Genomic DNA, 27,110 nt, shown 5'->3' with positions numbered 1-27,110 from the left:
TCTCACTGAGATCAAAATCTTTTTTGCGAGAGAGACTTGAAAACAGGTTAAATATACACAGGATCACAATAAGATAATTTACATCACAATCACAAAAGAATCATCATACACACTCACAGACACACTACTTAAAACAATCACAATCACATTGCAACTAAACACTGGAACTCACTTCCCGTGCACATCAAGGAAATTCTTACACATCACACTTTCACAGGCCGGCTGAAGATGTGGCTCATTGAAATCATTGATCAGTTGTTTTCTGTGATTCATCTTTTTCCATTTTGCTGACTCTTTCTTTCTTGCTCTCATATGTTGTGTTTATAAAAATCTTATCTTTTTGTTTTCTAACATATGTGATTTTAGTTTTAGGATGCCTTTTAATATCTGACCAGGAACAACAGATGAAAATTTTGTCTTTTAGGCTAACTTTGGCTCATTAACATATATATGTATATATATATATACGTTCATCAATAAGCACTGTCCCTGACAAATAAAATAATAAATAAAATGAAGAATATCAGCTAATAGAACTTTAAAGTCCCTCAGAGGAACAAGTGTCTCATTCCAGTACTAAGGTGCATAGTACCAAAAACCAGTCTTCCCCAGTTCAGAGTTTGTATGAGGAACTTTTAAAGCCAACATCTCCTGTGATCTGGTGTCATGGTTATTAGCTCTGAGCTCGACTAAGGATGTTTAATATCTCTGCAGTTTGGATTCAAGATTCAAGATTCAAGAAGTTTATTATCATGTGCACAGTAAACATGGGCTGTTACACCATACAATGAAATTCTTACTTTGCTAGTCCGCCCTTCACAAAAAACAAAAAAAGAGTTAAATAAAATTACAATTTTAAATTTTAAAAATTAAAATCACAAAGTATATAAGTTACATATAAGTTGAAGTATTGCACAGCATAGTATTGTGCAAAAAAAAGCAGCAATCCTGACTTGACCGAGCAACAGGTCATAAAATACTAAACAGTGTTCATGTCAGGAGGGCAAAGCAAAGACGTCTGCTAACAGTGGGCACCATCATTAACACTGAGTCCCCACTGTTAGTCACACTGAGTAGATAGCAAGGCTATTGTGGTTTCATATCAATTATTTATTGGACATTAATTGAAAATGATATTCATGTGATATTAATCTTTTATTTATGATATTCATCTTTTTTGTACCCATTTCTCAGATTTTTTATCTAATAAGTGTGTGTGTGTGAGTGTGTGTGTGGGGTGTGTGTGTGTGTGCATGTTTGTGTGTTGTGTGCGTGAACTATCTGGCACATCCTGTAACACGAGATGCACAGTGTGTCAGATAAAGAGTTGACTTTGCCCTTTTGACACACACACACATAAGTGAAAGACATTTGCAGGTGAGCTAATGCATTTGAGTTTATATATATTATTTATGGCTTGTTTGGGCTTTTAAGATATGTCATGTTTTCTGTTGATAGATTGTGAGTCCAAGTAAAGAAGTTTAATTTGTTGTTATTACATATAGCTAACACTGTGTTATCTCATGTAACTGCCCAGTAAAACATTAACAGACCATGTTTGCATTTTGACTGTTTGTCATTTGTCATCTAACTAACTACAACAAACCAATCACTCACCCTGAAACTTTCTTCAATCATGTAATTTATAATTACATAATATTAAAATCACAGAAACTAACATATTGAGTATTTTTATGAAGCTGTAAGTAATAATCATCAAAAATTGGAGATTCCAAGTGTTCCAACTCATGAGAGGAACACTTGAAGGAATCTCTGAGTGTTTGTGTGTGTTTTGTGCCAAAATATATCACCAGGTGTTAAACAAGCAGAGAGGGAGAATATAAAAAGGAGATGGTGATCAGAGAGACTTGAATCGCTTTGTTCGCAGTTCTTTGTAGGTCTGCTACTCAGGAGAATAAGTAAAATAGCCTTTTATCTGTCTGGGTGTGCCCATTCCTCTTATCTTATCAAAAAACATGTTGAATATGAACATGTTTGATAAGTGTACTGCTCATGTTAGATATCAGTCTAACTGCAACTCATTTGGAGAAACTTCTGCCATTGAAAAATCTGCCATTCTCACAGATGGCGCTGCCACCTCGGCCTACGCTGTTTGACTTCCATGGAGTCTCCATGACCAAATACTTCACTGACAACTGGGACAACGTACAGAACTTCAAAGCCAGACCAGATGATATTCTCTTAGCCACTTATCCAAAAGCAGGTGGGGTTTTAACGTATGTCAGTGAGCTTTTTTTTTTTTTTTTTTTACACAATACATTATTGTAACATTTTGTGGCAGTATGTGTTCGCTTTTGTTGATGCATCTGTTTCAACTGCTATAAGACATCTTTCTTTGAATTTCCAAGGAAACACATGGGTGTCCTACGTCCTTGACCTTCTGTACTTCAGCCAGATGTCATCTGAACGTCAGGAGTCAGTCTCTCTCCATGAGAGAGTGCCATTCCTGGAGTTACAAATGCCTGGGTTCCCATCAGGCAAGTTCATTAAAAAGCAGATGCAGTAAGTCAGTGTCATTTTTCATTCTGGTAACATCACACTCTTCTGTATCAGGAGTGGATGAGCTGAATAAGTTAACCACCTCTCCACGCATTATCAAGACGCACCTGCCAGTCCAGTTCATTCCGAAGTCTTTCTGGGAGCAGAACTCTAAGGTATATTGCAAATTAATTTTCAACGTAAGCCTGGAGCTCTTCATGCTTGTGCAGCATTTCCCTCTGATTTCTCTCTGGTTGCAGATTATCTACGTGGCCCGCAATGCCAAGGACAGTGCAGTGTCCTACTTCCACTTTGATCGCATGAACAAGGTCCAGCCTGAGCCCGGAGACTGGAACAGCTTCCTCCAGAGATTCATTGAGGGGCAAAGTAAATTATGAGGAAATAACTTACATTTCTAACACTTATGAATGAGTAAACACGTAATACCTCTGATTTGTGTTCCTGTTATCTCACAGTGGTGTTTGGTTCCTGGTACGAACATGTGAGAGTGTGGTGGGAGAAGAAAAAGACCAGTTCTAATATCCTCTACTTGTTCTATGAGGATCTGATTGAGGTGAGCATTGAAATGACTGTCTGTGGGATTGAGACTACACAAGCACAAGATCACGCTTGTTTTCTTTTTGTAGGATACTGAGCGAGAACTGAGTCGGCTGTGCTCGTTTCTGGGACTGTCTCCCTCCGAGGAGCTGAAGAAGCAAGTGATAGAAAAAGTTCTGTTTGACAACATGAAGAAAAACAAGATGGTGAACGGCTCCAATGATGAAGTCTTTGACTTTAAGATATCTCCTTTCATGCGCAAAGGTTAGACACGTTTGCCTTCATGTTTGCATGAGACATAAATACTGTTAAGTAAGAAAGAGAAAAACGACAGCTTTTAAATTTTATTGATGCTTTTACAGGAAAAGTTGGTGACTGGAGGAATCATTTCACTGTTGAACAGAATGAACAATTCGATGAAGACTATGAGAAGAAGATGAAAAACACTGATCTTGAATTTCGCACAGTTGTGTAGTTGATTACACTCATTCTCATCCCTGCCATAATGTGAAATACACAATCAAAAATAATAAACAACATATGATAATAAAGAGATTTCAAAGATTTCTCGTTTTTATTTGAATCCAGACATGAAATGCAGCAAGAAATACAAGAACAAAAGTTCAATGAGCAAAACAAGAATCTAACACTGTATTTCTGCACTGTGACTACAGACTGGAGGGGGCACATTGATTGTATTTTCTATGGCACGTACTGCTTTGTGGAGGGGACAACGCTACGGGTGCTGGAGGTACCACCCTTGTCATGAAGTAGTAGAAGAGGTAACAGCAAGTACAGATTCATTGGAATGTAGACAACAACACGAAGGCCATTGTACTGCAAATACTAAACAATTCAAGCATCTCACATCACTGGGAGGTACTGAAAGTCACCCTGAGGTAACGGGAAAAAACAAGTCGTTGTGTGATACATTGACTGGCTCACGTCATGTTTATCCACTTAACTGAAATGTATCATTCAGTATTTCATGACAGCAGACCAAGATAACATCACAGTAATAATTTATAAATAAAGGATAGCTCATGTTGGAACAAAACTTTTCAAATATAAGACTCAGGAAGGGAAGCACTGGGCTATTTTCAGGGTCACCTAACAGTTTCAAGTTGACTAGACTAAATATGATTCCACTTGAAATGTTTTGTCTGTTTTTTAGCACTACCTTCGTCATCATTTAAGGACAGGAAAAATAAAGAAATCTAAGTCCTGCAGACCTTGGCCGTTAGTTACACATTTTGCAAAACCTGCATCAATATTACAATCCTGAGCATAGCCCAGAAAGACCTTGACATTAACCTCTGTAATCAAGCATCAACCGTCACAGCTCTGCATGTCCTCACAATCTGATGTCAAAATAACAAACTGTCTGCACAGTTCAAGCAATACCACTTTAGATTGTCTTTCACAGTAACAACTATGATTATGTTTCCAATACACCTTTATTCATGAACATCAAAAATAACATTATTTACATTGTTGCTTATACATAATTTTTTATAAGATATTTTCCTCTTGAGTAGTAAAATACTTCAGTCTAGTGCTCAGGCGTACAGTTAAGTGCTCTGTTATTGAGTTAGGTCGAGTATAAGAGTTCTGAGGTTCATGCCAAGCCAGTCTTGTGTGGTGCAGCCCTGCAAAGCTGTGTAGTATTTAATAGTTCGAATTGATTCAATGCAACTTATAGTATCGTGAGTATATTCAATATTCTTCTTCAAATCTGGTAAAAATGCAGTCAGAGGCTTTAATTGTACATTATTATTGATTGCAAAAGCGTAGTCCTACAGCAAAGTAACAGGTTGAAATGCATTAATCTCACAGATGAATGCTTGAATTTCATTTTGACGTCTCCCAATTGCAGCCGCAATGTAAGCATACTGTCTGCGTGTCACCTCTATGCCCGCTGTGTCACTGGCTGTTGTTTACTACCTGCCTCTTTATGTAATCAGCTTCACATTAACATAGAAGGCAGACTGGACAACAACAGCAGCAGCATATTAAGAGCTTAGAAGTAGTAATCCCTAACTGAGTCACTATGATACTGGTAAGACGCTATAGAGAGTTAACCCAAATAATGGGTTTATAGAACCATAAAAAGAGCACGGAACCAACCAAAGTTATGTATGGCACATCTTTACATCACAAAGTAAACTGAAATATGAAAGACAGCAAATAAGCTCTATGAAAGCAATGAAATTCACTATTGTTGATATGCAGACATTTTTTTTTCACAGAAACAATACGGATGGGACCTACAGAGCCACATCTCTCTTTTACCCATCAAACTTATCCAAACTATTAAGTACTGTTCCTTGACAGGGAGATGATTTAAACCTATTTCATACAGTATGAGAAGCTGAAAGTCATCACAAATCTTAAGCCAATCACAAGCAGGGACCTGCTGAAGAGCCATTCTTAGGACTTGCTGTAATGTAAGTATGTCCCAGTGCGTTTTATGTTATATCAGTGTTATACAAGTGTTTGTGTGTTTCAGAGAGAAACAGGACAAGACAGGGAGGAAGATGATGTGTGTGTGTCAGAGAATGAGATGGAGAGTGTGTTGTATTGTTGATCTGTGCGAAATCTCCAAGTTTTACTCCCAGAGTAAAAGGTACACTATACCTGTTCCATAAACACAAGTTGTTGAACCCTTAAGTGAAAGGCAACTAGGTGATATCCTTGAAAGTTCATCACCCAGAGACACTTTTGTATATTTTCCCTCTTCTAAAAATAATTCATTTTAGGCAGTTGAAAGGTCAAATTTTCCCAATGTCTGTTGAAGTTGTGCTTTTTTGCACAAGTCTTAGTTAGGAACAGTATTTGTTGAATGGGAGTTTGATGTGTGGTCATTGGTCCTCATGTCTAAGGTTTGGTTTATAAGTCAATAATTTCACTGCTAACGCTGGCAGAGTCGTCATGTCGGTTGACCTCCAGGTAACTCCGTGACCCGACTGGCCTCCCAGCCCTCCCCCGCACACTTTCTGAGTCTGGGGTGATAAATGGCCGCGTGTCGTCCACTCCATCCTCCCCCAGATGCCCCGTTGATGTTCTGGAGGGACGTAGTGACACGGGGCAGGACACTGATGAGGGGACACTTCCTACCCCGTTCCCAGCCCACCTGTGACCCTGATGGGAGGGTGTGGGGGGAGCAGTCACCTGCCTGCTGGGCACACTGCTGAGAACGCTGCCCCCTAGTGGCATCGAAGACTCAGTCGGCGCCTCGCTGCTTTCAGAAAGCTGAGGATCACTGTTCCTGCGAAGCCAAGGCCCCTGGCTGACCCCTGAACCTGGGGAGGGCGATTGTGAGATGTGGTTTAAAGGATGAAACAGGCTGCCTACTCCAAGCAAGTGTTCCCTGTGCAGAGCCTCGTCAATGCTGCGGGTCAGGTCAATGGGAGAAGGGGGCCGTAGATCAAACTCATACAGAGACAGGGAAGTGTCCCTATCCTGATCCAGACTGCCACTCACTGAACGCTGTGGAGGCCGACCCAGTGTCTGCAGTCTGAGCAGGGAGCCTGTGGAGCCATCAGATATGCCTCGTTCTGCAGAGTGGCCCCTATGGTTGCGTCCCCGGTTGCTGTCTTTGATGCAGCGTGGCTGAGCAGTAGCCTGCTCGTGGTTCTGGTTCCTGATGAGACTCTTACTGATGTCAGCTCCAGGACGCTCCTGGCCTGCCCAGTTGTTAGGCACCTCCCCTGGTCCTCCTCCTCCTACTCCTCCAACCCCATTGCTATCAGACTTTCTACAGGGCTTCCCCCTCAGGCTCTGGACTATCTTGGACCAGCAGGTGTGTCTATGAGAGGAGCCTACAGATTGGCCAGGGGACGGCAGGTCTCCTGCTGCTCTGCCATCTCCTGCTTCCCCCTCCTCCCTTCCCCGGCAACTTTGAGGCCTCCAGAACACCCAGGAACCCAGGAGTAGGAGGGAGAACCCCCAGGCCAGTTCCAGGAGCCGGGCCCAGAAGTGAACCAGCCACCATCCCCAGTTAAAGCGCGTCCAGTCCCCTAGCAGTCCATAGAGCCATAAGGTTGCATGGACATGGAGCCCACAGCACAGTGCCCCCAGAACAGCACACACTGCCAGCACTCTCCCTAGGATCACCCCCATCCTCCTGCTCCCTGTCCAAGTCTTCCTCCTGGCTTCTTCGGGGACTCCAGGTTGGGGAATGAGAGGGCAGCGTATACGTGGAAAGATATAACAGAGGAATCCCAGACAGAGACCCAGGCCCCAGCACAGGGACATGACCTGCAAGGTGACGGGCACCACAGGGGACAGGGCTGGGGAAAGCAGATCAGCCGCCAGCAGCAGAGTACACTGCAACACAGCCAACACAGCCACGAGCGGAGGACGCTCCAAAGTTGAAGGTAACACACTTACGCCTGCCACCCTCAACGCCAGCAGTGCTATGGCAGCCTGTGTCCACACCAGCATGTGTAGAGGCAAGTTGTAGATGGCCGTAACTGCGGGGCGAGGGAGGAATTTACGTGTCCCATAGGGGTCAATTACAAAGAGAACTGCCCTAAGGCCACCAGCCACAAATAAGAGAGCATTGGCGAGCGCAAGAGCCCCCCGATGAGGACAGTTCGCACCAGGTGACAGGGTGAGGCCAAGAGCAGCTCCAGCAAATAGGAGGAGGAAGAGGCTAGCTGACCCGTAGACATGCAGCTCCCAGGCGAAAGCCAGTGTCCTGCTCAGGTCACCCCAGTAGAGAAGTGTGCCATTAGGGGTGGGATTGGCAGTGGGAGAGGGAGCTGGATTAGAGGTGGAGTGGGGAGCTTGGTGAGGATGTCCCAGGAGAACAGAGCGGTTCTTCTGACCAATACCAGCCTGATACGTGGGGCCAAACCTGCTTTTGGTCACAGGTACAATACCGGTAGTAAGGAAGGAAGAGGTCCCTGGAAAAAGAAAAGCAGAGTTTTAAAATTTTAAAACATTTGAAGCCAAAATGAAAAAAGAAATTTCCTTCCTAAGTGCCCATTAACTGAAAGGCAGAGCAACCATATAAAGGCACATGAAATGGTATTTTATAGCCACTAGAGGGGTGTAGCTCACCATCAAAGTCCTGAGCTAGAACCATTCGGCCCTCTCAGTTGTTCATAGTAACTTAATCAGCTCTGCAAAGACACATTGTCCCAGGGCTATATATGATTTCTAAATACAACAAAATGCCTAAACAAGTTAGCCAACTTGTACATTCACATTAACATCTATTTTTATAATCTTAAATTTGCATCAGTTCCTTTTCTCTCTCCTCCCTGTGAGCATCATGCTAGTGTTTTGCCACCCATCAGCTCTACAATTGTATCACAAAACTTGGCCTAGTATGGAAATAACTTCCCTAAGCTAAAGACAAAAACCAAAGTGTCCCTTTGTGCAAGAACACAAGTACAGATTACACATCATGTATAAGTACTCCAACAGAGCTGCACGTGTAATCCAATAACAAGACACCTCAGCTTAATACTAGCAAACAGAGAAGGAAGAAGGTGTTTACAAATTCAAGCCAAAGTGTAATTCTGGGTATTGTTAGTCACCTTTGCATTGAATTAGTCAAAGTGGTGAAAATGCTTTAGAGAAAGTTTTTTTGTGTAATAAACTTGAAATGTCAATAGTGATAAACGAGAATCTCAGTATGATTTCAGTGTCATGTCACCTGATAATCCACATTGCATTCATAAACACATGAGACATATGCTGAGCAACACTCCCTTGGATAACTGAGTGGTAATTGTGTGGCTTAATTGGATTAGATTATATAATTAATGAGAACATCTATGTTGCATAACATCATACAGTGTCACAATACATCCATGAACTGGAAAAACTCTATCTTCAGATTTGCAGTATTATACAAGACATAACCGCATCATGGGACAAGACAACACCTTGACAAAATAGCATCTCACTATTTCATTTTCTTATTCACACACACAGGCTACTCATGTTTGTTTAAGGTACAGGAAACACCCCACAAAATTACAATCATATGTCCATTCATCACTGAGTACTTTGTGAGCTATTTGACTGTCAAGATAACATACTAGAGCCATTAAATTAATCATTAAATTACTTGAACAATACTACTACTATTACTATTTTACAGGAAGGTCTTTGTGACTTATGGGAAACTAAGACACAGTTGTAGCCAACAGGTATGCGTCTAGAGTTATTTTTAAGGAATTGTTACACACACCTACAGATTTAACTTGATGGATGGTGGAACAACATGATCAGTGGTAAAACACTCAAACCATCAGCCTCTTGGAGGACTTTAAGCCTGTCCTCACCCTGTAGAAGACGCCCATAAAGCTGACACACCGACTAATGACTCACTCCAACATGTGTGGCACTTCCTGGCTTTCTCCTTCACTGTGTCCCTCCTTTTACTCAAACACACACACATTTCACTCTCACCCTCACATACATGAGGCAAGCAGTGCACACAGATCACAGACACACTTCTTTATTTATATAAAGGTATGTTTTACTTCCTTCCCTCAATTTTTTTTTTCTTTTTCTTACAGGAGCAGACACATTCCAGATGTGCCGATCACATTTCGCAGCTGGATATGGTTAAACTTACCCCTACCCTTGAGTTTTTTTCTTAAACACACACGCTGCTTACATATGTCCACATGTGGCAGTGAACTAAAAAAGAAATATCCTGTTCCATCGCATAGGAAATACAGTTATGTTTATGACCAAGATATACTGTAAATGTGGGCAGATATGTACGTACATGGATGCAGGCAGTTAATCCTTTCAATGACCTGCTAAGGAGCCCACTTGAATGTTTTAAATGTGCTCATGGGGCAGGAGAACCTGAATTTTAAAAGTTATTAAGATGTTGTTCTCAAGGTATCTAAGAGGCCGGCTCATGTGCCCCATGTGTCATGCTTTCCCCTTTTCCATCGACTTTTCCTCAGTTCCCCTCCCTTCATCCCTTTCTCTCTGCATCTGGTTTTCATTACCATCCCCACTCCCTGCATTTCTACGCCTGTACCTTTCTTCCACTACACTTTCACCCAACCCTGTCTCCTCTCTCATCTGTATTCCCAGCAGTCTCTTTTTCAGGTCTGACTTTCCTCTCGTCTATATCTTTGCCTGGCTGTGATTTCTACCTGCCCCCCCCCCCCCCCTCTCTCTTCAAACCTCCCTCTCACCTCCTACTCATACTTTCTTCCCTTGCTGTGTCTACCCCACATAACTAACACCCCACTTTCCATGGAAAAGTGTCTCTGCTTTTTCCCTCCTTTGAAGCCTTTTCCAGATTCTTCCAGTAACAAAAAGTCCCAGCTGCACAAATAATTCCATTTTCAATCTAAAACTAGTCAATCCAGCTGTTTCTTAAACAACCACAAAGCGCAAGACCTTCTTCTCTTACCTGTCCGGGCTGTCGCGTTAGCTGAGCTTCTACCCAGTAGTGCTGTTTTGTTGGGTTGATTTGTTGTTTTGGGTGTTGGTTTCACTGCCTCCTGTGTAGTAGTGAGCACACTTGCTGTAACTGTGGTCGTCACTTGGTGTGTCACCGTGTTTAATTGTGAACTGTTTTGGTTTTGACCAGTAACTGGCTGTCCTGCAGTCTGTGGCTGTTTCTCAGTGGAGCCAGCAGTGGTGGTCGTGGTTTGGGGTAATGTCACAGCAGCAGAGTCCTGCTTTGGAGCAACTCTGTTGATGGATGGAGTATTCGCTGTCAATTCACCTAAAGATTGGTGGAAAAGACACATTTGTGACATTATGCAAAGGTTTCAACCTCAACAGCACCTTAGCATCATGAGGCTTTCATTCTAACATATTTGTTTTCTCACCTGTTAATACTGAAGTCCGAGGTGTCGCCTGTGTTACCACAGGGGACAGCGTGGCTCTTGTCTCAGTCTGTGGTGTCGTAGAGACTCTGCCGGCTGTTGTCAGCGGTAACAGTTGGGGCTTCACAGTCGAAATGTCCGTTTTTGGTGTCTTTACATCAGACATTTCAAATGATAAACCTTCAGATATTGCAGTCTGTGCCTGCGGTCGATACTGTGCCATTTCATCACCGACAGTTGGCAGAGGAGCGGGTGATTCCTTCACAAGTATCACTGCTGGAGTACTACTTGATCCCAACCACTGCAAATCATCATCCTCTGTCCCTTCGACTGATCCCTCCTCTAGATTGCCTACTGTCACTGGCTTATCACCTGCAGGTTCAGCAACAGCAGCGGAGGGTAAAGTTGGCAGAGGTGGAGTTGAGCCTTTTATTGTAGCATCTCCCCTTGCAAGAGCCCTGCTGAGTGCTAGACTAGCTGTGTCAGTCCTGGGCCTGGAGGATGTTGGTTGAGTTAGTGGCCCACTGCTGAGATTCTGCATAGAAAGGGCTGATATAGAAGAAGGAGTGGACTGTGCAGTAGGACGGGTCAGTCTTTGCACCTGCTGCACTGCATTCGTAGTCGTCAGCCTATCCTGGATTGTAATTCTGATAGGCACATCACTGCGTCCTCTGGGAGGCAAAGAGGGCCAGAATCGAACAGTCTGCTTAGTTGGTTGAGGTGAGGAATTAATAGGTAGCTCCAGAGGAGTGAAGGAGGAGGAGGAGGAGGAGGAGGAGTCAATGATGACTTGGGCATCTGAAGGATAGAGGAAGGAGAGGAGGAGGCTTAAGAAAAGGAGGGATATGGGAGCCATGGTCTGCCTCTGAGTGGTGAGCAGTGCCTGGTGCCTCTGTCGGTATGTTACACCATCCTTCAACTGTGCTTCTGTTGACAGAGAAAAATAGGGATTGTGTAAATTTCATAAAAGAAAACACTACAAATCACAGACATATAAAGTATTGTGGAAATGTAGACATTTTGATATCACACGGTGCAAATTGATCCCAATCTCATCTATTTAACAGTAATGATCATTGTTTGGTGCCTCACTGTTAAAGAATAATACTTAATGGAATAATCTAAGTAGTTAAAAATTGAGGAGTGCATATTGCAGACTTGTTATGCTGATTCAGAGGTCAATGAAACTCCCATGTAGTTTTAGCAGCATGTCACCAGCAGGCGCACAGGGTGTGGTAAGGTGTACGGTTTCAGAATATATGGCCCATATGCCGACACACACACACACACACACACACACACACACACACACACACACACACACACACACACACACACACACACACACACACACACACACACACATCAACAAAGGTGAGTTTTCAGCTTGTAAGTTATATAACAAGTTGCACCATCAAAACTTCAAGCCAAAACCCTAAAGGTGTCACAGATGGTTTCATTCAATGGCAGATGGATAGATTTTTCCTTATTATCTCTGCCATAAAATGTTCTTTGGATGACTATCAGTTTCTTTCTCCTCTTCAGTTCTTTGTTCCAAGCGGCAGGACTTGACTCCCTTTTTCTGTGAGTTGTTTAAGTCATGTATGCCAGGGGCTGACAGCTGTAACGCCGAGTGTGGTGAAGCTCAGAGAGCCCAGTGACACCGAGAACCCCCCCGGCCCTCGAGAATTACACAATCCGACGAGTCATCTAGCTAAACAGCTGCCAGTCGCATCGCCTAAACATGCATATCACTCCAATCACAAACACCCATTTTCTTTTACTGTTTCAGCCTACAACTTACATAAACCTCTCTTGCTCACACCAGCCTCTCTACCTATGACTCACAGTGGGCAATACCCTCTGGGAATAGAGTCAGGCTCATACTGAAACGTCAGCCTGAAACATTGGGGGAAAAAGCACAGAAAATAGAAATCAGTGCCTGTGGAAGAATTCATTGTACTGCTTATGACTCACCTAGGCCCCATTCACAGCCGAGAAGTAACTGCAGCTGCCGCCATGGTTGACGTGTGCATTTCATGCTCATGAACACATACGATTGAGTAATCTATATGAGTATTTGGAAAAAATGTGTTGTATATGTGCACACACAAGGGGGTCAGTCACCAAGCAGGAAGTCACAGAGCATTCTATAGGTATGTGAGAAAATATAGGCTACTATCCAGATTGCCTTGTGTTCACCCATGATTTCTTTTCCAGTTTATTAAGTATTGGGAGTGTTTTAAAAGAGCAGCTGGACAGAAAAACTGTCCATATGTACAGCAACATAAGTGGTACTATATCTCAATCTTGACCCTCTCACAGTAGCCTCAATGTTTATTTTCCTTCCTGTCTCAGCCACCTTTTCTGCTCTCAGTCTAGCCAGCTGTTGGCCAATCCAACCTCTGATTAATGCCTGTTTTCCCCCTTTTTTTCTTTTCCTCTTGTCCCCCATTTAACTGTTGTTATCTCAACCCACTCATACAACATGCTCCTGGGCGAGGGTTGAAAAAGGGGGCCTTGAAGATAGAGAGATAAGCAGGAACAGAGGAGGTAGAAGTAAGAATGTGGAGATAAGACAGAGGAGTAATATCACCGAAAGGATAGGAGAAGCAGTGATGGAAAAGCGGAGAAGGTGGAGGAGGCTTGGTGATGTAATGAAGCTGACAGCGAAGAGTATGGCTAAAGGGGTGGGGGGGGGGGTTGAACGGATCGTGACAAAATTAAGACTGAGAGAAGTGGTGAAGGCTGTAAATTTAGAGGATGTAGAGGAGATGGGGTTGCTAGTTGATATAAGCTGACAGGCACTAAGAAGCAGAATATTTGAGGAAAAAAAAGAAGAGTCACGAGGAAACTATGTTTCAGGACTAACAGGTTTTATTATGGTCCAAATGCAGATATGGCATTCTGTCCAGGAAGCCGAGCGGAGAAACTGAGCCTTTTTCACCTTTCCACTGAGGTTAACTAGCAGGTGTGTAATCACTGGCAGCCAAGGATAAACAACCTCACTATTGAGAAATGGCTTTTAATAAACATGCCGCTATCTTCATCCAAAGTAATCCAGCATGAGTCAGCCTGTGTGTTTATGTGTGTATGTGTATAAAGGTAGGTAGAGATTAATGATTCTCCAAAGGCATCTGGCCAAATAAGCTTCAGTGAGTGGCGAGAAACACTCTGCCGCTGTATTTGAAATGCTGTCAACATTAATCTCATCTACACACATCAGTCATAAGGCGCACACACATACGGTTCCCCAAAATATTTTTCTCCACTGGATTTAGACCGTTTGACTTTCCATTGCACTAATACAAATGGAGCAAATTTAGGAAGACTGGCCGCTTCTCTAAGCAGTTTGAATTACAGGCCAGGAAAAGGCGACCATGTGTGTCGTTGGATTTCATTTCCAACCAAACACTACAAAGACCAGATCAGTGTAATCACCTAATTTGGTGTTTGGCTACATCCTCTCAGCCCTCCACGCCACATCTTTGTGTACTGCCTCCCTCAACAGTGAGTAAAATACAGAAACACACACTCACACACTCTGTGGCTGTCCAGGGGGAGAAAGAAGAAGGGTGCACAGTCAGTCAGAGTATTTTTATCATGTTCAGCCCCCCCAGGGGCCAAGGGACACATCACTCTGTATTTCATTTGCACTGGGTTGGGCATGTTGTGTAGATGTCGTCACTCTCTCTTGCACAATACGTCCTCTATTCAGAGCAGGAAATGCCCACGGATAATATTGAATAGTACAGCAGCGAGCAGCAATCTGAAGATTACTATAAACTCCTTCCCCACAGTATAGACCTGCTGGTTATACAATCACATTACTCAGTACTACAGCAGCTGCTACTAATCAGTTAATCATTGCAGTAGTGATGTCATGTCTACACTAATGTATTAATATAACTAGCTGATGTTCCTACATAAAGAACCAAGCAGAGGGGGTGGGGTGTGTGCAGTGAAGTTTTTGGAGAATCTCCCTCTTTCTTGCAAATGTTCACTCTCTCCTCTGCCAGATTCCAGTCTGGCAGTGCAAAATTTCCATTAATTTGAGTGAATATTTCCAGCAGCAGATATAAGTCTGTTTGCGGACAGAAGGCCCTGTGTCTTTTCAACAATGGCCGGTCTAATGTACACTTGTCTCCATCAGGGCTGGGTGTCAAACCAAAATACTTTTTTTGTTATCAACCAAACTGTATCTGTGGCATCATTGAAAAGTACTGAAATCTGGCAACGAATGTTTGGTTAAATTGTTAATCTCGTATTCTTTTACAAGTTTGTTCCTTATTCAAATCACCATTTTACTAGTTTTACACTTTATTTTGTCTACGCAAAGTTCTTGTGCAACTTTTACTCATTAAAATTTACGACATGAGCTTCTATTGTTAAACGAAGTGAAAGGTTTTGTAGGAAAACAAATTCTTTTGGTAGTTATTTGTTACAGAAACTCCTATTGTATCTGCAACGAGAGTCTACAGCCACATCAGCAGCTCTGTAAGGCTAAATGCTAAAGTCAGAACGCTAACATGCTCACAATGACAATGCTAAAATGCTGATTTTTAGCTAGCAGGTATTATGTTTACCATGTTAACCATATTTAATGTGTTAACATATTAATATTTGCTTTTCTGTACTAAACACACAGTACAGCTGAGGCTGATGGGAATGTCATTAGCTCTGCAGGTATCACCAAAGTTATTACAATTCATACTTAGGGGAACACGATTGTATCTACCAAATTTAATGTCAATCCATTTAATAGTTATTGAGACATTTCACTCAAAATGGCAAATGTCAAGCTCATAGAGGCACTGGGGAAAAAGTCAGGGGATCGCTAGAGTCATTAGGATTCACTGTTTGGGCACCATGAATGTAGAGCTGCAACAATTAGTTGATTAATCAATTAACTGATCAACAGAAAATGACTCAGCAACTATTTTGATGATCAAATATTGTTTTAGTCATTTTTTTAAGGAAATATACCTAAAGTTTGCTGATTGCAGCTTTTTGAATGTGAGAATTTGAAGCTTTTCTATGTCATACATGACAGTAAATTGAATATGTTGAATATTTTGGCCTGCTGATAAGACGAAACAAGACATTTGAGGTCTTCACCATGAGCTCTATAAAACTATAACAGGCATTTTTCACTATTTAATGACATTTTATTAATAGATTGATAATGAAAATAATCATTAGTTGCAGCCCTACATGAATGCCTGTACAAAATTCAATTGCAATCCTGTTCTTGAGATATGTCAGTCTTAGCTAAAAATTAAAAACATTACGCAGGTCTAGTCTGCAGCAATATGTGTGAATTTCTGTAGACACATGCTCGTGTTGTGTGTGTCAGAGCTTATAAGGCTGTGTCTTTAACTGAGTACCCACTACCTAGTTAATTGACTCTAAGTAGTATCCAATGTCAAGGTGTCTGTCAAATGAGTAGGATTAGAAGTCACGACCAGAGAGGCGCTTAGCTGGTTAACGGAAGATGGGGAAGAATATGAGTAAAGCAGAGGGAAATAAAAAGACACAAAACCTAAGATTCTGATTACAAGGCACAAAAAAAACTATGAACAAAAAAATACAGTTTCTGCAGTGACAGCAGAGATGGAGAGACGCCGAGAGCAAAGACAGGGAGAAAAAGAAAGAGACTGGAATAAACCAGCAGAGAGCTGTGAGCAACGGTTCCCCAGTCCAACAGAGCAGTTAAATATTACTGCTCACCCATCAGCTTGCCATACAGATGTATAACTTGTTTGTACTGTGCTATGTAGGGGGAGAGGTGAGACTGTGAAGCAGTGTATGTGAATATGTGTGTACGTGAGACAGAAAGAAGGGGGAAAATGGGAGAGGGAGTATGTGTGGTTATGTTGGTATGCGGGTGGTGGGGGGGGGGGTCGCTGGTTTGACCGTTAAAAATTCCACACCTTGAAATAACATATGGATTGCAAACAGCTCCCACAATATTCTCTTGCTTGTTTTATTTATTTTATAGCTACCATATCAAAATAATCAACTCAAACAGGCAGCTAACAACTCAGTTTAAATTAAATTGATTAATACATCAGGAGATCTACAAGCTTCACATGCATTAACGACACTCCAGGATGTTATCCAGGGGAGGTCAGCCAACTTGTAGACCTCTGCCTGAGACTAAAGCTGACCATTTAGCTCTTAAGACAAACCAAAGCCTGTTAAAGATGCCTCTGTCATGGTGCTCCACTGCCTGGGGGGGGGAGTGTCAAAACTTCAGCAGAGTAACCGACCACACAGAGAAGTCGTGCTATATGAAGAGAAGAGGCTCCGGAACCAATCACAGATGCTTTTGATCCCCAATTGAAGCGGATGTCCAGCTTAAAAGTGCAGAGCCCCACAACATCTTTGACTGATGTTCCGCCTTCACGCGAGCCACAGATCAAAGGCTGAAGGTCAGCCTGAAAGGGTGAGGCGCTTTAAGTGTGCTGTGACTCAACCACACACACACACACACACACACACACACACACACACACACACATACACATACACACACACACACACACACACACACAATCTCAACAGACACAGCCCTCTGCACACGAGGCTAGCTCACACATGCTACAAATATTGACATATGATGGTGACCATGGCAAGAAAAGTTTACCACAACATTTACACAGATTCAGTAATAATAATATAATATGGCCTGTCCAGATGTTCAAAAAGGGGCTCACACACATTCTCAGAAACACACCATGAGAGAGAGCAAGCCTGGTGACTGATTGAGACAGCTGCCAAGCCATGTCAAGTCACCAAACACTTTCAGGAAAAGAGATTACAGGCATCACAAGTCATAAACTGTTTGCCTGCAACAGGGAGTTAACCACAGCTCCACTTCAACCCAGTACTCTCACATTGTTACAGCTGGATGCAATAAAAATAACGGCTGTGTTAAGTGGTGTGTTGTGTGGCAATTACTGAATTTGCAAACAGATTGCATAAAGCATTATCTTGTACATGTGTGTGCTTATTTGGGGCATATTTACAACTTCCTAAAAATGTAATAATGCATTTACTAGACTACTTGGTCTACACATAGCCAAAAAGATCTTTAAAAAAAATATGTAAAAGAAAAAAAAACTTGGGGATAGATGATGTCTATTGCTTTGTGGGTTTGTACTTCATTGATATACTGATGTCTTGAATTATGGTTCATTTTCCACTGTTCTGACAGTTTAGGACTGTCTGTTCTGGCAAGCGTGTTGTGTCTGCTGGAAGGTATTATTTAAATATCCTGCCAGTTTAAAAGCCTCTGGCCCAAAATACGAGTGAATGATATTTTTTTCACAAGCAAAGCCATAAGTAAGTCATTTAAAGGCTACTCAATACTAAGGCATGTCTGCATTGAATAGCTTCTGTCCTGTTACACCCTTTTACTCTCTAAAAACCACATCACTTCTCCATGAAACCACTGTCAAAGCAGGCAGTAAATCTTTTTTGAGGTGCTTTAGAAACGGATAGGGCCGTTTTGTCTTGTCAGTGGATCAGGGTGTGTTGTTTTTCTTTTGAATTCAAGTGGTCAGGCAGGGCTCTGCGTTACATCCAGCAGCACTTTGGAGCAGCTCTGGGCTGTGTGCGCTTTCATTGACAGGCGCACTGGCACGGTTTCGCCTCTGTTTGCCTTCTCCCTCCGCTGGATGCGTCCTAATGTATCCTGATGAGGAACAGGTGAATCCAGATCCTCAAAGTGCCGCAACCCTTGTGCCTGCATGCTGAGGTTAAGCAACCCTCTTAAATGTATTACCCTACTGTAAACAATAAACCACAACACGTTGCGCACCTGCTAGCAGTGGACAAATGGAGAAATAGTAACTTACTCCACTTGTTGCTGTTTCACTAAAGAGCACGCTTATTTCCACTTTCTTGGCAGTCAAGCCTTTTCAATTTCCTGGGACATTTGGGACATTTTAGTTCGCTATTCAGTCTAATGAAACACGAGAAGCTGCTGGCTGAATCGCATTGCTTGTGGAGCGTGAAGTGGGCTATATAATGTGTCATAAACTGGGATTATTTATAAGCTTCCCAGTAACTTAGTTGGCTCATTATCAAACAACTGAAGCGAAAAGGCCTACTTTACTAAGAAAGCATGCGATAAAACTAAATTAATAACAGAGCCTACTGTACCGATATAACCCAGGTTAGGTCCTCCTTTATGGGCAACGTTACGCCCCGTAAACTGGCGGTTATACGTATCCATGCCGTAGTAACTGTTAGCTAACGGTAACGTTAAACAACGGTGCTAACGCTGAGTAACGTTAGCTACAATAACGTATAACGTCTCCACGTAAACTTTGCAGGACTATGTTAGTTTCTGAATAAAAAAAATCGCTTCAGTTTAATTCAATATGGAAGGATTTAGTTATGCTGTGTTTTAGCAGTTCGTCGAAGGCTGTTATTCTCCGTTTATCACAAGCTAACGTTACTGTGTAACGTTACGTTACCATCCAAACGGCAGGAAGCCGACGTGATGGCTTCAACTGACACATTTCTCCATAAGTGCCGCTTTGTCCTGTGGACATTAACAACGTACACAGAGTGGTACACAGGAAACCACGTACAGGTAAATATGTGAAGGTAGGACAAACCCTCAGTATGTTAAATTAACATTAAAAGCGTGTGAACCTGGTGGTACAGCGGCGCTGTAAAGGTAAAGGTAAAGGCAACGTTACGCATGAATCACTGCGCAAAGTAACGCCGCATAGCAGCCACTCCACAGATGTTATCGTTGTCCACCCGTTACCACCAAACATACCTGCAGGTCTGTGTGGCTCCTCTCCGATGGCGTCCTCTGCGGCAGGATAGCGATTAGGGCATACCGACGCGATAGCAAAAGGAAAAGTGTAGTCCAGGTTCACCGTTTATTAGCTGCAGCATACAACTGAAGAGTAAACGGTCCTCTATCGACACACAGAGAGGCTGCGTTCAACCTTGTAACGCTGCCAGCTCTCCAACCATGAGCTAAGGAGGAGATGTACGCCCCCCCCGACCGCTCCATCTCTCTCCACATCGCTCCCTCCCTCTCATTTTTTCTCTCTCACAAGCGGATAAACACGATTGCCTACCTACTAACCTACCGCCTGGCACGTCTGTTACGCAACAGCCCTGCACGTAGTTTCAGCCTGAGCACTGTATCGCTTCATCTACCTTTAGTAAGCAGCCTGTTTAGACAGTGCCCTCTGGCAATATGACGACACTGACATTGACATCATCACACAGCATTGCAAGTGCCACTATCCAGATTCTGGGGTTTTTTCCCTCAGATTATAGCTGATAATAAAGTGTCATGACGCACACCGGTTTGTTAAAGTGGCCAGGTGGTGTGAAAGGTGTGTCATGTGGATACAGGTGAGGATGCACCTGACATTTCTGGCAGAGTGGTGCAGCAGCAGCAGCAGCAGCAGAGAGGACAATAAGCTGGGAACAAAGCTGTGCATGAAACTCTAGCTCCCTCTCCTCTCCTGCCCTCCAACCAGGGTTTGTAGAGAGGAACAAGCCAACCTGAGCCAAGATGATACAGTTTCCTCATGCTGCACCTTGGCTCTGTGCCTCCCTTTCATCCCCCCCACCTGATTGTCTCACTGTTACACAAACACAACATTCTAGTTTGGACATGCTGTTGAGGCTCCATTCTCTGCAGAAATGCAGATATAATCTCGGTTTACATGCAGGTGACCATCTCATTCTCTACTCATTATTTCTCTTTGTGTATTTGTCACTTTCATTAGATTGCCCGAGTCCTAAAATAACCTGTGCAGCTCAGAGGATTTTACTAATGCCATTACATTACTACTGAGCCAGCAGGAGGACACTGAGGGGTTTGGACATGAGGAGCGAGGACACTTCAGCATGGTAATCACATTATTGTACATGGATTATGACTAATATTGTAGAGGTAGGGGATGTGCAAAGGTATCAAACAAATAAAGAAGAATAAAGAATGCATGTTTATTGTATGTCAAGTTTTAGCAAGAGATGTCATGTAATTTAGATTAACACATGTAGGCATTTTGTGTGTTTTTGTGTGTGCCTCTTGTGCTACTCATCTCCTGGGTGCAGTGTTTATGTATTAATTTACTTTTATTTTTCTGCTATAACAAGATTACAGTAATCTGGTGTACCAGCGGGGGGTCTAACTCATCTGACATCCTCAATATATATTTAAAGGCGCTGATGAGTCTTTATTTTACCGCGAGGGGGAGCTTAGTGAACACTCCACAAGAGTTAAGAGATAAATGAGACATTGAGGTACTTTGGTGGTCCTGTGTTAATTAGCTGAATAAAATTGGAACTTTGTTCCATAATTAATGCCTGGATATGAGGCGATTTTGTCCTTTTGTCCCACTTTCTAAATTGACTTTATTTCAGATAAGCTCTTCATACACAAAAGTGCCTCAAAGACACAGTTTTGTCAACACAGTCAGCCGGTAACTGTATTTAATGACACAGTCAAGCTCGTCAGGGAGTGTGTGTAGAATTTTACACTTGATTTTTCTCCATACGGGTACCAATTTTATCATTTTCAATTAAATAATTCAAATTTTCCTTATAAATGCGTATAAAATAACCTTGACTACTGTATGTTTACATGTCCTACTTATCTTAAATAAAGCAGGTCAAACCTGTAGCTGACACGTATATCACATTATATCACAGCTCTTCGTATAGGGAATTTTTAGCAGGCCTTTAAATAAAGTGAGAGGGGCGCAGTATTTCAAGCTCGCTAAATGAACAAATTCTTAAAAAGGAGGGAGTTAGCTGCACTGACACTGACACACACCAAACCCATGGTCCTCCTGGTCTCCCACACCCATATATACTGTGGATAGTGTTACTATACCATCTTTGTCCAGGAATGTGGGGAAATACATTCCACTTAGTCATTTGGATTGATCCTGGTAGGGGCTCTGAAATTCAACACTGGAGCAGACGGAACTGTTTCTTTCTCCCAATCTATACGGCATTGAACCTTAATCACTGCCAGCCAAGCAGGGGATCCTATCAGATGGTAGAACGTATTAATTATCTCCACAAAAAAAGCCCCTTTCATTAAGAACAGCCAAGACCTTCATATGCTAACATCCATTTGCACATATTATGAGTCAGGAAAGTTTGAGATCTGAAAATATCTCTGCCAACTCACTCTCTCCATGGCTTTTCCCCCTCACCCTATAGCTGTCTAGACACCAAAGAATAATCTCCCCAATACTGGGCCTCAAAGACAGACTTCCATGTGGGGACTGCCTTCCCTTGTCGCTCCCCAACGGCCGCCTACAGTAGCATTGGGTTTCACCACATCTAAAGTGAAACAACACAATCTCTATATTTTATCCATCTTAGGTATTGTATCATATACTGTTATATAATACATCTGTTACTACTCAGGAATAATAACATCCATCATTTTTAGTAGCAGAGAGAGGAGGGTTAATGTACATTGATCATTTTTGGGCTCACAGGGGAGAGAAACCTGCGCAGGCCTGCATATGAAAAAAAAGGATCAAAACATTTAAAAATACTGTAACCTTTGACGTAAAGTGCAATATGATTATACTGTAAAATAATACAAATTTATGAATTGTCAGAGATACTGATATACCATTTATATTGTGATGGCTATTGCTTTGATATCTCTGGTTGTTTGTATTGACCACAATTTTGCAAATCAGTGCTTGCTTTATGGCAACATATTAGATTTTTACATGATTTCTGCATCAGTGTGATGGTGTGCCTTGATTTTCCAGGTATTTAATTATTTGGATTAGTCAAAAAACATTCCCACTTTGTCCATAAACAGTTTTGGTTTTCCAGAAAATGTCCAATGTACAGTATAATGACGTCTATATAAAATCACATCTCTGTAAAATGTCCTAAAATTAACCGTTAAATACCAGCAAATTACTTTTCCAGTAAATTAGTATAAAAAAAGGGCCTGGAAAAATAAAGTGTTATCAAACCATCATCCAGAGGCAAACAAATTCAATCATGATGCTGCACATCTGGAAGTAAACGGAAATGTCTCCTATTTGCTGGCACTACAAATGTGGCGCCCCCTGGTGCCTGTAGGAAATAATAAAGCCCTCTTAGAGAAAGTAGGTGCGTAGAGAGATGTCCTTTCGACTGAACAGTTCCAGAGGGCATAGCACAAGCTGAGACCCATCTCTTGCATAATGCACAGGCCACTGTTGTGTCGTTAGTCTTTGCGTGTACAACTTGCGTGTGCACATGGCTTTTCCTTTAAAACTCATGTCCCCACCTCCAGCACACTTTCACCTATCCCTCTCTTTTTGTTTCGTTTCTCCTGTTCTCTCGGCTCTATTTTTACTGCTGCTTTTCTTCTTCACCCTGACTGTGCCCTAGAGCTGGGCCCCAGCTTCTGTCCAGCTCAACCAGAGTGGGGATGAAAGCTGACTCACATATTCGTTAACATGCATGGCTGCACACACTTCCACAAATAAACAACATCTATAGATGTAAGACATGCATATGCAGACCCCCACACAGACGCAACAAGGCTGTGCACCTGCTCACTTAAGCCTACATGAAAATATGTCTTTCAAATTAGGTCAAGAAGCTGTTACCACATTTTAGAATAATTTTTTCCATATATTTTAAACAAACTAATATCTTGCTCTGTCACTGTTGTAAAGGGACAGTAAGAGGCAAAACACTCCAAAAGACATGTCCATGATGTCACCAGAGACTGTCACACTAGCCCCGAGCAGTGACAGCAGATAACTGCAATCCCTGCTATAAAAAGACCAGCTGACACAGTCAACTAATGCCTATAGATAAACATACAGACATCATGGCATTTCACAACCACCCAGCCAAGCCACTTTTTTATGATCCAACAGACAGACACACCATTTCGATGCAGGGAATGCACTGAAGAAACACAACACACCATTTTGGTGTCCTATGACCTTTTCAGACATGCATACAAATGCCATGACGTATTGGTATGCAGTGTAACAGAAACCCAGGGGGCCTGACATAAAGTATTCACGCAACAAATAGTGCAATTTGTTCTCAAATTTAAAAAAAGAAGGATGGCTAAAGCAAATGACCCACTATGTGATATTAGCTTGCAGGGCAATAGCTTCCAATGCATGCTGCCACCTAGAGGCCACTTATGGCAACATTAAACCCAACTGAGAGCAACCATGACAGAGATGGTTTTAGTGAGATTGAAGGTGCCTGTAATAATAAATGAGCTACTATGGACAGTTTTTCTCAACATAAATACACTAAACAAAAATAGTGAATAAGCTGTTTTCTATTTATTATAAAAATCACCAGTGTGCTGGCATTTGAAGTAGGGAAAGTAGACCTAGGAGAGGTTACAGTAAACAACACAAACATATGTACAATAACCTGAGATTTTTTTTTTTTACAATAATCAGTTTTATACCATGTTCCTAGCAAATGAATTCTTTATGTATTTCATTTTCAAACATGAAGCCGAGTTAAAAAAGTGTGTGGAAAATGTCTGGTGCTGATGTGAATCCTGATGTAAGAGGCTTGTTTACCTCACACCACCTTCTCATCCTTAACAGACTTCTTTGCTCTCTTGTGACACGCTGGCTTGGTTTTCCTGTTTTTCACAGTTCCATTTTCTTCCGTCTTTATTTTTGTTTTCTTACATGCTACCATCCTCTCTTCTTCACTGTCTTCCTCTTTTTTTGGCTTCTTCAGATGCAGCGTTTCTTTCAGCTTTTGGAACTTCTTGAGGTCAGCACAGAACAACACCTAAAGCAGGGAAAGACAATCTGTGGTTATTGTGGGCAGAGTGCAAACAGACAGAAACTCATCGACCGATACTGAAAGATGACACTCACCGACTGCGCCCAACCAGCATAAGGACCCCACAGCTTTCTGAAAAAATCCCCTGTGTAGAAATATAACATTTGGCATTGTCTTAACAATTAAAGATAATCATTATTCATTGTTTACAGCCAGTGTAACACTACCAATGAGGTGCATCAATACTAACCAATATCTTTGTGAAGTTTATCTGTGATGGTTTTCTGTCCATTGCCAGCAGCATATTTGTAGTCACGCTTTGCAATCTGCCACACATGTGTGTCGATGGGCACGGCCTCTGACTTATCCAGGGACATCAGACATACACAGTCTGCCACCTACAGGACACCACAAAGCCTTAACCACATGTTACTGTTATAAGTGCACTCCCTATGTTCTCTAACCATAAATACAACTGAACTATATGAAGCTAACCAGTTCTGTTCCTGCTGTACCTTGGTGCCCACACCAGGGAGAGTACGGAGAGCATCACGGGCCTGCAGATACGGGACACCTCGTAGACCTTCAAGCCACTGGAGCCCATGGGTGTCCAGAATCTGTTTAGCACTCTGCTGCAGGAACCGAGCCCTGTATCCAAAACCAAGTTCCCGGAGACAGGCCTCTACGCTGCTGTCTGCCAATTACAATGTAGAAAACAACACAATTATGATCACTGTGTTCAGTACAAACATACTTTTTTTATTGGAAAGATTCCAGTAAGTAGCCCCACAAGTTCTCATTGAAGTAGATATACATCTACTTGAAACTACATGAAATATTTAGGCACTTGAAGAAAGAAATAAACAAAAGAAACAAGGTAATAAAATATTTGTTTTATAACCCGGAAGTTTTTATACCACTCAGTTCAACCTAAGTACTGATCTTATTATTATACTCTCATATATCAGAGGCTGAAATCAAATGAAGGTGGTAGTAAAAACTATATGTCTCATGTGAAATGTGGTTATGTACCACTGAAAATATAGTGTCTGCTGTTTGGCAAGAATTTCTGCCACTGAACCACTAGCAAAGCACTACAGCAAAACATATGGGGCAAAAAATATTTGTGAGCATCCAAGAGACCCAGGGCCCTGCCAGATTTGTAAACCCTGCACAGGTGATAGTATTTCAAGATTATAAATAGTGGTGTAGGTCTGTGGGGAATGTATGTAGCACCTGCAAGCGCAGACAGGGAAGGAAAGTTGTAGTAAGAGGTTTGATCCAGCTGGCACAGTGGGGCGCCCAGAGCCTGACACAGCCGCTCTACCATGCCCTGGATACGAGAGATGTGGTTGTTGGAGGTGCAAATGAAGGAAAACAGGCATTCAGTGGGGTCCTGGCGTAGCATTCGCACACCTGGGGAAAGAAAACAGTGTATTAAAGACACATTTGGTGAAACAAATATCATCTCAGTCATTACTTACTGTGTAACACACACACACACAAACACTGACCAGTGAAGATGTCCGCAATATGCCTGAAGTGGGGGTCTGCTGCTCCCCACTCCCTGTACAGATCCCCCAGCTTCACGTTCAGCTGGAAGTAATCTCTCAGCATCTCTTCTTCCTCTTCAGTGTTGTGCTGTGGGGTCACAGCCACTGGCTCCTCTTCTTCCTTCTTCAGAGCCCCTTTAAATCTCATCTCTGACTTGATTTCCTCCTGGAGAGTAGCACCAGCTCTCCTCTTCCTGTCACTTAGACTTCCCTCCTCCTGCTTGTCCTGGTTTTTGTAAACGTGGTACCACAAAGTGTCATCTGTCTGGGTCAGAGTCCACACTCGTCCTCCCATCACTCCGGTCCAGTGGCCTTCTGCAGTCTCCCTCCAGCTGTGGGTTGAGATATGTGTGAATGCAAAGACACAAGAGGATGATCTCAACTGTGTCGGGTCTGCCCTGCAAGTCTCCTGTTGATTATGATGCTGACAGGCTACACGTGAACCTTAACCAACTTACCGGAAAGATTGTCCACAGGCTAGAGTAAGATCCAGACGCAGCTCTGACTTTGCACAGGCCAGACATCTCCACATGTTTGCACCCAATGACAGCACCGCATGTTTGGCCATAACTGCTTCGATGCCACCTTGTTAATTATAGTAACTGGATATTAAAAACGTATATATAAGTCAGTATATTAACTTACGGTATCATAAAACACATCGTAGTGCAATCCAGTGTGTGTGGCACATCCCTAAACATTAGTGTAGAGTGATTTTACGGGGAGACACAACTCCATTGTACAATTCATGTTTACACCAGCCGGTGTAACAGAAAATAACTTTCGCAGAGTTGTTTTGCTATAGCGTCGATTATGATGGACAAAAAAGACCTTACACTGCGTAGAAAAGCTGCACATATAAAAGCAGAAATGTGCAAAGTTGAATGTGTTT

The 27,110-nt window shown here is 42.3% G+C and overlaps 3 protein-coding genes and 1 long non-coding RNA gene across 5 annotated transcripts; 2 read left to right on the top strand and 2 right to left on the bottom strand.

The window, feature by feature from the left end:
• The first annotated feature begins 1,320 nt into the window (after window positions 1-1,320).
• On the top strand, window positions 1,321-3,619 carry LOC137184690 (cytosolic sulfotransferase 2-like). Of its 2 annotated transcripts, XM_067592604.1 has the most exons (8): window positions 1,321-1,377; window positions 2,086-2,224; window positions 2,370-2,498; window positions 2,575-2,675; window positions 2,760-2,886; window positions 2,976-3,073; window positions 3,147-3,321; window positions 3,420-3,619. In XM_067592604.1, exons 2-8 carry the CDS (start codon window positions 2,086-2,088, stop codon window positions 3,530-3,532), a joined length of 882 nt encoding a protein of 293 aa, XP_067448705.1. In that variant the 5' UTR covers window positions 1,321-1,377; the 3' UTR covers window positions 3,533-3,619. The 2 variants fall into 2 exon arrangements, with proteins under 2 accessions (XP_067448705.1, XP_067448704.1); XM_067592603.1 differs by lacking the exon at window positions 1,321-1,377 and having other exon boundaries at window positions 2,035-2,224.
• On the bottom strand, window positions 3,609-20,609 carry LOC137184686 (proline-rich transmembrane protein 3). The gene is made up of 4 exons (XM_067592597.1): window positions 19,675-20,609; window positions 10,881-11,804; window positions 10,457-10,774; window positions 3,609-7,967 (listed from the first exon to the last, which is right to left on the bottom strand). The coding sequence occupies exons 2-4, from the start codon at window positions 11,731-11,733 to the stop codon at window positions 5,947-5,949; spliced, it is 3,192 nt and encodes a 1,063-aa protein (XP_067448698.1). The 5' UTR covers window positions 11,734-11,804; window positions 19,675-20,609; the 3' UTR covers window positions 3,609-5,946.
• LOC137184693 (uncharacterized) lies at window positions 19,391-24,706 on the top strand. Its single transcript, XR_010928704.1, has 3 exons — window positions 19,391-19,482; window positions 20,648-20,771; window positions 24,618-24,706. It is a non-coding gene; the product is annotated as an uncharacterized lncRNA (long non-coding RNA).
• On the bottom strand, window positions 24,181-27,107 carry ogg1 (8-oxoguanine DNA glycosylase). Its single transcript, XM_067592600.1, has 7 exons — window positions 26,677-27,107; window positions 26,180-26,550; window positions 25,902-26,081; window positions 25,181-25,359; window positions 24,916-25,063; window positions 24,761-24,810; window positions 24,181-24,671 (listed from the first exon to the last, which is right to left on the bottom strand). The coding sequence occupies exons 1-7, from the start codon at window positions 26,784-26,786 to the stop codon at window positions 24,453-24,455; spliced, it is 1,257 nt and encodes a 418-aa protein (XP_067448701.1). The 5' UTR covers window positions 26,787-27,107; the 3' UTR covers window positions 24,181-24,452.
• Window positions 27,108-27,110: the final 3 nt, after the last annotated feature.

The sequence above is a fragment of the Thunnus thynnus genome, chromosome 6 (genome assembly GCF_963924715.1).
Source record: "Thunnus thynnus chromosome 6, fThuThy2.1, whole genome shotgun sequence".
In the NCBI taxonomy this organism is placed as follows: domain Eukaryota; kingdom Metazoa; phylum Chordata; class Actinopteri; order Scombriformes; family Scombridae; genus Thunnus; species Thunnus thynnus.
This window is presented reverse-complemented; position numbering and strand designations above follow the sequence as displayed.

Coding starts and splice junctions, on each gene's coding strand:
- LOC137184690 (XM_067592604.1), top strand. CDS start 2,086: ATGGCGCTGCCACCTCGGCCTACGCTGTTTGACTTCCATGGAGTCTCC. Junction 2,676..2,759: donor TCTGGGAGCAGAACTCTAAG/GTATATTGCAAA, acceptor CTCTGGTTGCAG/ATTATCTACGTGGCCCGCAA. Junction 2,887..2,975: donor GAGATTCATTGAGGGGCAAA/GTAAATTATGAG, acceptor GTTATCTCACAG/TGGTGTTTGGTTCCTGGTAC.
- LOC137184686 (XM_067592597.1), bottom strand. CDS start 11,733: ATGGCTCCCATATCCCTCCTTTTCTTAAGCCTCCTCCTCTCCTTCCTC. Junction 10,775..10,880: donor TCGGACTTCAGTATTAACAG/GTGAGAAAACAA, acceptor ACCAATCTTTAG/GTGAATTGACAGCGAATACT. Junction 7,968..10,456: donor TAACGCGACAGCCCGGACAG/GTAAGAGAAGAA, acceptor TTCTTTTTCCAG/GGACCTCTTCCTTCCTTACT.
- ogg1 (XM_067592600.1), bottom strand. CDS start 26,786: ATGGCCAAACATGCGGTGCTGTCATTGGGTGCAAACATGTGGAGATGT. Junction 25,064..25,180: donor TCCCTGGTGTGGGCACCAAG/GTACAGCAGGAA, acceptor GGTGTCCTGTAG/GTGGCAGACTGTGTATGTCT. Junction 24,811..24,915: donor TAAACTTCACAAAGATATTG/GTTAGTATTGAT, acceptor ATTTCTACACAG/GGGATTTTTTCAGAAAGCTG.